Source organism: Bison bison, unplaced genomic scaffold, assembly GCF_000754665.1.
Source record: "Bison bison bison isolate TAMUID 2011002044 unplaced genomic scaffold, Bison_UMD1.0 scf7180017863986, whole genome shotgun sequence".
Lineage (NCBI taxonomy): Eukaryota > Metazoa > Chordata > Mammalia > Artiodactyla > Bovidae > Bison > Bison bison.
In genome coordinates, this window is record NW_011494558.1 from 1664 (window position 1) to 12854 (window position 11191).

The window sequence follows — 11191 nt, forward strand, 5'->3', positions numbered from 1 at the left end:
TCATGTATGAAACGAGATGCCAGTCCAGGTTCAATGCACAATACTGGATGCTTGGGGCTAGTGCACTGGGACGACCCAGAGGGATGGTATGGGGAGGGAGGAGGGAGGAGGGTTCAGGATGGGGAGCACATGTATACCTGTGATGGATTCATTTTGATATTTGGCAAAACTAATACAATTATGTAAAGTTTAAAAATAAAATAAAATTTAAAAAAAAATCATGAATGAACAGAAAATAACCAGTAATTTAACTTCAAATAATTTCAATATTTTTAGAACACAATGGTCAAACTCTCAATTACTATGAAGTGTTATTAAAAATGGAGGCAGCTTGAAAAGACATCTCAAGAATATCTTCTATCTTATTTGTGGTTTATTTTTTTTTTTTTTCTCAACTTCTAGTCATGGAAAATGTTGATCTACAGAATTTTTTCTAATCTTTTGTTTTGCTTTTACAGTCTATCCTTATTTCAACAAACTGTAAAGCAGTGTGACATGATGTAATATAAGAGAAATATTAAGAATAAATAAATAATTATATTCTTTCACATCTCTGTTCTTGGCCTTATACTTAGTGGCTTTAACTGGTAACATGTTCATTAGCACTGCAACTTCCATGGATGGCAGTCTCTGTTTACCTGTATATTTCTTCCTGAAACATCTCTCCTTCTTGGACCTGTGTTATATTTCTGTGACTGGACCAAGGTTCAGTTGCAACTTGACTCTGCACAGTAGCAATATTCCCCTCTGGGAATGCATTTGCAGTGTTGTGCTTTCACTCTCTGTGGTTCTGCTGAGATGGCTATGCTCACAGTGATGCCTTATGATCACTATGTGGCTGTCTGTCTACCTTCCTCTGCGCTCTGAAATCATCATGAATGTCAACATCTGTATTCAAGAAATCTTGGCCATTTGGATCAGTGGGGTCATCTTTGAAGTTATGCATACATCTGCTACTTTCTCCATCACTTCTATGGTGCCAATATCATTTACAAACTCTCTGTGATATCTCCCAGCTCCTAAAAGTCACTTGTTCCAATGAGTATGTCAGTGAGCTTGGGGTTACTGGCTTCCTGTCCATGATGGCATTTCTTTGCTTCATTTCCATTTGATTCACCCACTCACACACACACACACACACACACACACACACACACGCACACACATGCACACACATGCTCTGCTGTGTTGAGGATCCCGTCTGCTGAGGGCAGAGCAAAGGCCTTTTCCACCTGCCCCCTCCACCAGCTATCATCATATTGTTTGTCTCTACTGGTGTCCTTTGAGTTTCTTTTTTTTTAAATAAATGTATTTATTTTAATTGGAGGTTAATTACTTTACAATATTGTATTGAGTTTCTAAAGCCACATATTGACTCTCCAACTGCATTAGACTTTACTTGAAAGTGAAAGTCACTCAGTCATGTCTCTCTCTTTGTGACCCCATGGACTAATGCAGTCATTGGAGTTCTCTAGGCCTGAAAACTGGAGTGAATAGCCTTTCTTTCTCCAGGGGATCTTCCCAATTCAAGGATCGAACCCAGATCTCCCACATTGCAGGCATCTGATTCTTTACCAACTGAGCCACAAGGGAAGCCCAAGAATATTGGAGCGAGTAGCCTATCCCTTCTCCAGCAGAGCTTTCTGACTCAGGAATTGAACCATTCTCCTTCATTGCAGGCAAATTCTTGACCAACTGAGCTATGAGGGAAGCCTACTATTTTGATATTGTTTTTTTATAATATTTTGCTTCCAACACTTAATCTGATGATCTAAAGCCTGAGAAACAAAGCCATGAAGGCAGCTCTAATAAAGTTTTCAAGAAAAGAAGAGCCTACCTCTTTTGCTGAGTCACATCTATTCATTCCTCACTGAGAAACAAATCAAAATATATTGGAAAAATATGGCAGAGTCAATCAAGAACTTAAAGCTTAAGAATAACTCATTATAAGGAAAGTCATACCAATGGAATGTCTCTGAGCAATAATAACATATACATAGAGTTATCTAAAAACTATTCTTGTAAATACAGTAGATTTAAATCTCACTGTACAATGCCAAGTATGGTGAAAATATAAATTTTTTTAACTGTGAAGACTCCAACTTAATTATCCTTTCTGACTCATTTCTTTTTTTTTTTTTCCTCTTTTGGTTTTCCTGTTTAATGTTTTATTTTCACTTTGACTCATACTTTATCTCAGGTTATTATTATCTCCTGTGTTTTCTTTGCTTGGTACACATCTGTCTTTTCCTTCACTTTTAATTTTTCCAGGTCCCTTTGCTTTAGTCAAGACTCTTATTAAATAATGTATAGACAGACTTTGGTTTTGTTTCTGCTCAAGGGTCCCTCTTCAGTAATAAGGTAATTCCTTCAAAATTTGGTCTAATTTTTATTCCATTGTTTACTGTGCTTCTAATCTCTTATGTTCTTATTGTTGTCTTCATAATATGTCATTCATCTTTGTCATATGTTCTTTTTCTTTGAGGACAGTGATTGTAAAGGCATCTGTACATTGCTTTCTGGCTTATTTCTGTCACAGAAAAGGACAACTCATTCTTTTTTCTGAGTTACAATCAAGTTTGGAATATTATATAGTACATAAGCACATAAGAGAACCACCTGGCCCTCAATGTTTTCTGTCTGTTTAAGGGTCCACCTAATGTTCTATTAATCTTACAGGGCTTCAGTTGGTAACACACATGGTCACCAGGGACAAGTCTGGTTATGTCATTTGTGTTGCATCCTTGTCTTTCATGTGAGTGATAAGTTGAAAAAATACAAACAATAAGCGACTCATAAAATGCTTATAGGAATAAATACAAGCACAATTAAACTAATATGTTTTTAAAAGGCACATTTGAGAAATAAACAAACAAAAAAATCATGTCAATATAATATATAGTGACCAAAATGTAAAAGAATGGATGCTATAAGCAGCAGATATAATGCAAGAAAAGACAGAAGCTAGCTGATGGATCCAAGAATTTCTCACAGAATGAGAAAAAAAAAATTTTTAAGCATGAGAAAAAGCTTAGTTTTCATAAAAGATACCAAAAAAATTCAATATCTGTCTAATAATGGTTCCAGAAAGATCTACTTTCCATGCAATTGAGGGAATGTGTGACAGGGAATATTCAGAGAAATAACTTTAAAGGCTTTTTTCCCAGAATTCATAGAAATGTAGATCATCAGGTTTGAGAAGCACAACAAAAATTGGCAAGGATAAGTAAAATGAATATAAATGTAGTTATATCATTCTGAACCTATAAAATAATGAAAACAGAAATTTAAAAAATCTTAAAGCAGAAAAACTGTTTTAAAAATACCAATGTTATATTCTAGAAGCTTTATTATTTTACCTTTTCTATTTAGTTCCATAATCCATTGGAAAACAATTTTTGTGATGGCATAAGGTGGATGTCATTGCTCACTTTACTCATTGATATCCAATTAACTACAATAATTAATTGGAAACAAACTTTTCCCCCCAAAGAATTGCAGTTGGTGCCTTTGTAAAAAGTTTAATAATTGTATATGTATGGCGGTCTCTCATCTGTTCAATTGATTTATGTATTTATGCTTATTCTATTAAGCTCTATTAATTATTGCAGCTATAAAGTTTTTTATATTAAGTCTGTAAGTTTTCCTACTCTGCTCTTATGATCTTATGATAAGATCCTTCAGATCTTATGGTCTATTCCAAGTCTTTTGCTCATCCACATGTTTTAGAAACAAGCTTTTAATTAAAAAAAAAAAAAAAAGATGTTGACTGAAGTACATTGAATCCATAGATCAAACTGAACAATCTTCTTTAAAAGTTTGCATCTTCTAATTTATATAAACAGGGTAATTTATGAACAGGGTATTTTTCTGCACTTCTTTAGGTTTTTAAAAATTCTGTCAGAAATGGTGTATAATTTTGAACATAGTAGTTTCAGACATCTTTTATTTGATTTATCTCTATGTATTTGATGATATTTTAAGTTGTAATTGTAAAAATTTAATTGTCTAATTTTTGGTATCAGTATATAGAAATCCAATAGATTTTTGTACATTAACCTTATATTCATTGATCTTCCCTATAAACATATACTTTCTAATAAATCTTTATAGATTCTTTTAAATTTCTATTATACATTGTTATCTGTGAATAAAGAGCTTTATTTCTTAATGTCCAAAATTTTAAACTTTCATTTCTTTTCCTTGCTATTGGGCTGGCTAGGGTCAGATTAGGATCTAATTATGGTTCAGTTATTCCTAACAATGTAATAATGAGCAAATGGCTTATTTTTTCTGAAACGTTTGTTTTCTCTGTAACACATGGATGTGATACTTACCTTGAGAAACAATTGAAATGATGTTTGTGATGTGTTGCACAGATCTTTGCAAAGATCTACTATTTTGTCCCATAAATAGTAGATTCTAGTGGAAAAAATATAGTCAAATTCTGAATACTCTAATATTGTAATGGTGATTCAGTCACTTTAACACTAAAAGATAGAAGTATTTCAAATTACTATAGAAGAGTGATCTCACCAAGATGGCAACATAAATTGTTCCCAACTTTACTCCCTCTCACAAAAAGAACAACTAACAAGTATTCATGGATAAGACATCACTGAGAAAATTACAGAATTGAGGCCAAAGCACCACAGAGACCAAGGCAAACTGCATTAGAAGGGTAAGAGAAATGGCTACCTGCTGACTGCACTGACTCTCCCCCAGGTCAGGGGAGAATCACGCTGAAAGCTTAGGTTTGAGCAATCTTGAGAAAGAACAACAAAGCTGGACATATTACTCTCCCCAATTTCAAATATTACAAACCTATAGTAGTCAAAGCAATATGATAGTGGCATAAAAATGGATGCATAGATCAATGAAACCAAAGAGAGTATCCAGAAATCAGGGATTAAGTTCTAGACAATTGGGTGTGGAAAATTTTCTCCAGGAAAATAGCATGATTACCAAAACTAATACAGCTCCAGCAGTTGACCTTGAGGATAAAATCATATGCTAAGGACAGAGAGAGTTTTACTCTATAATGACCCACCACATCCTCACCAGACTACCTACCTGAACTTAATTTACATTAGAGAAAAATGAACTTCTACTTGTTTATAGCTCCATATTGATAGTCTTTAATGACTGAATGTGATTCCTTTATGAACTCAAGAAATGATATACCACAAAACTTGTTATTAAAATGGTAAATATCAGACTCAGTTCAGTTCAGTCGCTCAGTCATGTCCGACTCTTCGCAACCCCATGAATCGCAGCACACCAGGCCTCCCTGTCCATCACCAACTCCCAGAGTTCACTCAGACTCACATCCATCGAGTAGGTGATGCCATCCAGCCATCTCATCCTCTGTCGTCCCCTTCTCCTCCTGCCCCCAATCCCTCCCAGCATCAGAGTCTTTTCCAATGAGTCAACTCTTCCCATGAGGTGGCCAAAGTACTGGAGTTTCAGCTTTAGCATCATTCCTTCCAAAGAAATCCAGGGGCTGATCTTCAGATTGGACTGGTTGGAGCCCCTTGCAGCCCAAAGGACTCTCAAGAGTCTTCTCCAACACCAAGTTTCAAAAGCATCAATTCTTTGGTGCTCAGCTTTCTTCACAGTCCAACTCTCACATCCATACATGGCTACTGGAATAAGCAAAGCCTTGACTAGACAGACCTTTGTTGGCAAAGTAATGTCTCTGCTTTTGAATATGCTATCTAGGTTGGTCATAACTTTCCTTCCAAGGAGTAAGCGTCTTTTAATTTCATGGCTGCAGTCACCATCTGCAGTGATTTTGGAGCCCCCAAAAATAAAGTCTGCCACTGTTTCCACTGTTTATCCATCTATTTCCCATTAAGTGATGGGACCAGATGCCATAAGTTAAGAGGTCGGGATGTTCTCATTTAGGTAGAATTAAAATTGAGATGCTTGTCAGATATCCAAAGGTAGATGACATATGCACAGTCTTAATATTTCACTCTCTCAATCTATTTATACAAAAGACAGAAAAAAGATTGCTCAAAATATATATATATGCATATATATATAAATCTTAAGGGTTATGAAATGTTATGGTCATATGTTCACCTCTTCAAAATAATCTGACTTAAGGAAGCAGAGCAGTAACCAGAGAGAAACTGTGAGTTTTAGATAATCTTTCTGATTTTACTTCCAAGTTATTCTTAATAACAGACCTCTGTTAATTATTGACTTTATTCCTCAGCACCATTTATACCCAACTTTTTCTATGGAAAATTCCTCAAGATTTTCCATTAATGAGTAACTCTGGGAACAGTCTCCAAGGACAAGAAAGATTCCTAATGCTAACCTACCTTTCCAATCCCAAGAGACATGAATATTGTTAATACTCAGTTCCTGAGCTACATCTTTGCAGCTATGAACATCACCTCACCAATGTAGGCAAAGGATTCTGGGATCTCTGGACTATCCCACTTGCTTAATAAAAGCACTGGATAGAATATATATTCAAATGATAGAATACATAGATCAGTCAACTCATGGGTTGAAGATAATGAACGCCAGTAGGTAAGTGTGGAAGGTAGCATTTGACAAATAGAGAAACAGGCTCAGACTTCAGAGTGGAACATAGTAGATGAAAGTTCTGTGCTTGAAGTCTACATATGTATCTGTTTCTAAATCCATATGTAAATCAGTTGAGCTGTAAGAAATGTCTTAGACAGTAAAACCTCTAACAGACATTCATAAGGACATATCTAATAGAAAGTTAAATATACAAGTCTAGAGTTTAGAAAAGAAGATGGATTGGAAGATATAATTGAAAAGTTATCTAGTTATGACAGAAATAGACTCACAAACTTAGAGAACAAACTTACAGTTGCTGGAGGGGAGGGATAGTTAGAGAGTTTAGGATGGACGTGTACACACTGCTGTATTTAAAATGGATAATTGACAAGGACCTACTGTATAGCACATAGAACTCTGCTCAATATTATGTCGCAGCCTAGATGGGAGAGAAGTTTGGGGGAGAATGGATACATGTACATGTATGACCCTCTTCAGTCAGGCTATTGCTCTTAACATACCAATGAAATCACTCTCATCAATGTCAAAGTTCAATTTCAGTCCTTAAGTTACTTGATGTCTCAACAAGACTTATCCCAGCTGACTTCTCTTACTTCAAATACTCTTTTTTGCTGGCTTTCAGGACATCCTGACAGTCTCCTAGGTATGTAGTGATCTCACTGATGGCTCCTTAGTCTCCTTGTCTGACTCCTCCTTTTTCTTATTATTCATTTTTGGACCTCTTCTTTTATTTCTAGTTTCAGACTTCAAATATCTATAAACAGATAACTTGTTAACTTTTAATTTTGTTTTAGGGTATAGCCAATTAACAATGTTTGTGATAGTTTGAGGTGAACAGCTTGACTGAAGACGGTTTATAAAAAGCATGGAAGGTAAAATAACAAATTTGGAGAGTAATGGACAATGCATGATGGAGACAAGTAGCTTTTTGAAGGATCTGTCATAAAGAGTAGAGAAGTGGAGGAGTAGCTGAGGAAGGCTGAGGGGAAACAGTAGGATATGAGGGTATTGTCCATCTGAGGCTGAGATTTTAGACAGTTAGGACTTCACAATTTTAGATAGTTAGGACCTCATATATTTTCAATGCTGAAATATGATTCTGATAACCTCAGTTTTCAACCACTCCTGGTCTATCTGAGATCCAATGCGAATGATTATTTCTCAGGTGAATTATCAGGAGGTGGATATAAAAGCAGAAATGTTATTCAAGCAAAAGTATCAGGAAGATTCAACCTGGTAAAGGATGTAAAAATGTGAGCGGTATGGTCAGAGAGAACATGCGCTCAACTTCTTGACTGTTGGTTTAAAGAAATTAAAAATATATATATGATTCTACTCTCAGTGTATTTATAATATAATTGATACAAGAAAATCTGTATGTCGTAAACATTAGAAAACATCTTAAGATAATATTCAATTAAGTACTAGATTATCCTGTATATATATCAGTGTGTGAAAGCATAAGTGAGAATATTCATGGAGTTGTGACATGATCAGCTCAAGGAGACTAAATAGTGATAAAAAGTAGAAAATCATGTTTATTGGTAAGTGGGTACAAAGATAGAAGTTCTCAATAACCAGAGACTGATAGGTAGAAGTGATGCATTTTGTGTGCACGCTCAGTTGCTCAGTCTTGTCCTACTTTTTGTGACTCCATGGACTATAGCCTTCCAGGCTCCTCCATCCATGGAATTTCCCAGGCAAGAATACCAGAGTAGGTTGCCATTTCCTTGTCCAGGGGATCTTTCCAACCCAGCGATGGAACCAGCATCTCTTATGTCTCCTGCATTGACAGGTGGGTTCTTTACAATTAGTACCACCTGGGAAGTGATGCGTTAGAAAATAAGATATTTGAGATATTTGAGCAAGGGAGCGTCAGGACAAAACCATAAAGCTGTACGTTTTTTGGAATCAATAAAGCCAGTAAAGCTGCTGATGAAGTAACTGGGAGTGAGTTGTTGAAAGTACAAAGATGGTAACTGTGAAAAAATTGAGAAAAAGACAAAAATGAGGATAATTTTTTAGTTAAAAAAAAAGTGTTATACTACTAATATAGATTTTAGGGTTGAAATAAAAGATGAATCAGTGATTCCAGTCTTATTAGGAGAATATTTGGAGGAAAAAACTTTTATTCATAAAATGTTGACATGGAAGGAAGAACATTTCAGCACTTGTGGAAGAAAGCATATGATCCTCTCCTGTCCTCACTATCAATTAATTACTTTATTATTCATCTTGTGACAAACACTGCTTTATGGATGTCGACACTGGGGACACAAAGGAGAATAAAACCAGACACAGTATTTGCCTTAATGCACTTTATGGCCCCTTGAGGGAGTCCAACACTAACTAAATATCTTAAATAAATATTTTAACAAAATTAACATGAAAAACATTGTCCATATGACACCTATAGCAATTCTATGAAGGTGCTACATGTGGTAGCATATGAAAAGTAGTTTTGACTTAATCAAAGAGGCAAGGGAAAACTTTCCTAAGAAAGTCACTAATTGATCTGAGGCTGTGAAAGGATGAACAGGAGTGACTCAGAATGAAGCAAAGGGAAATAGTGCACAGGAAGAAATGCAAGGCAGCCAGAGTGGCTAGCAAGCAGAGAATGAGGGGACTGTAGTGTAAGATGAAGCCGCTGAGACATCACGAGGTCAAGACAGATTGAGCTTTGTTAGATAGGGTGGGGATTTTTGTTCCTTCACAAGCCCAATGCTTCTCTGGACATCTGTTTTTAAGCAAATAACAGACATGATCAGAGTTTCTTTTTTGAAAAGATCACTCTGGTGGCAGTGTGGAGAATATATTGAATGAGGCAAGAGTGGGACTATTCAAGCAGCTCAGAAGTTAGCAGGACTCTAGTCATTAACAATAACTTAAACTAGAGTAGTGACTGTGTAGATGGGTAAGAGCGTTCACCAAGCTCCTATGATGTGCCAAGCACTAAGCTAAGTAATGAGATGCAGTCTTTGCCTTAGTAGGCTCATGTTCTTGTAATAAAAAGTGATTCATAAACAAGTACCTATGCCATCCAATAATATGAAGACTAAGAGAACTCTTTCACCCTTAAAAAACTCCAGGAAGCTCCCAGTGTTCCCTTCATTCCCTCATCTTTGTGCCTCCTCACTTAGATCATCTTCAGAAAGTGCGAATTCTGTCCCTTTCATTGCTGATTGAGTTTCTTTTCTTCATTCCTCATATTTGTGGTATAAGGAAACCAACTGAAAAAAGAACTATCGAGGTTAGCTACAATACACTTCGGTAGCTAACTGTAGTGAATCCTCTTCATGCTGATTCTTGTAACCCATCAAGACCTGAAATGAACTGCAGCAAGAACCCTGACTTTGTCCTCTCAGGACTGTCCAGTGACCCAGACAAACCACAGCTCCTCTTTGGTCTCTTCCTGGCCCTCTACTTGCTGAGTCTCTTAGGAAACTCGCTACTGCTGCTGGCTATTGGCGCTGACATCCACCTCCACACCCTCATGTACTTCTTCCTCAGCCAGCTCTCCCTGGTTGACCTCTGCTTCACTACCACCACAGCCCCTAAAATGCTGGAGACTTTGTGGACCAGTAATGGACTGATCTCCTTCTCTGAGTGCCTGGCCCAGTTATACTTCTTCACAGTTTTTGCTGATATGGACAACCAGCTTTTGACTGCCATGGCTATTGACCGCTACGCTGCCATCTGCCATCCCCTGCACTATGCACTCCTAATGACTCCTTGCAGATGTGCACTGCTACTGGGTGGGTCATGGGGAGTGGCCCACTCTATCTCTCTTGTCCATGCCCTGTTGCTATCCCAGCGCTCATTCTACAGTAATCAAGAAATTCCCCACTTTTTCTGTGATTTCAGACCACTCTTGAGACTTGCCTGCTCTGATACCCACCTCAATGAGGACCTGACAATGGTTCTGACAGGACTGTTAGGAATCAGCCCTCTCCTCTGCATCACAAGCTCCTATGCCCATATTTTCCTTGCTGTAGCTTGGAGCCCATCAGCACATGGCAAAAAGAAAGCCCTGGCCACATGCAGCTCCCACCTCTCCATGGTCATCCTCTTCTACAGCTCAGTCTTTGCCAGCTACCTGAAGTCCCCGTCAGCTTCTCATGCCTCTGGGGAGCTGGGTGCTGCTGTCATGTATGCCCTGGTCACCCCCACTCTCAATCCTTTCATTTATAGTCTAAGAAATAAGGAAGTGAAGAGATCCCTGAAAAGGATTCTGGGCATAGAGAGTTCATGGCATTAGGAATAATTCCAAGAAACAAGTGGTTTTCGCGGGGGGTGGGGTGGGGGGACGGAAATCACACTCTTCAACACCACACTGATAAAGTGAGCAGTTAACACCAAGGCTTTCACATGTCACACAACATGATATGGTATATTGGATATAACACTACATAGAAATTTGGAGAACTAGCTTCTAGGTCCCACTCTAGGTGCAAGTTTGTATATGTATTCCAGCTATAGGTATATATATTATTTATTATCTATATTATTATCTCAAAACATTATATCAGTAATATGTCAAAGGAGTATAATACACATTACATTATAATATATAATTAAGTATATTAGCAATTAGCAATAGCAATATATTTAATATTCTTAAGAGTTG

General features: G+C 37.0%; 1 protein-coding gene across 1 annotated transcript; it reads left to right on the plus strand.

Moving 5' to 3' along the window:
- The first annotated feature begins 9892 nt into the window (after window positions 1–9892).
- LOC104984330 (olfactory receptor 1361-like) lies at window positions 9893–10822 on the plus strand. Its single transcript, XM_010834006.1, has one exon. The coding sequence runs from the start codon at window positions 9893–9895 to the stop codon at window positions 10820–10822; it is 930 nt and encodes a 309-aa protein (XP_010832308.1).
- Window positions 10823–11191: the final 369 nt, after the last annotated feature.

What these genes read in the sequence shown, in the direction of transcription:
- LOC104984330 (XM_010834006.1), top strand. Translation starts at nt 9,893, where the DNA reads ATGAACTGCAGCAAGAACCCTGACTTTGTCCTCTCAGGACTGTCCAGT.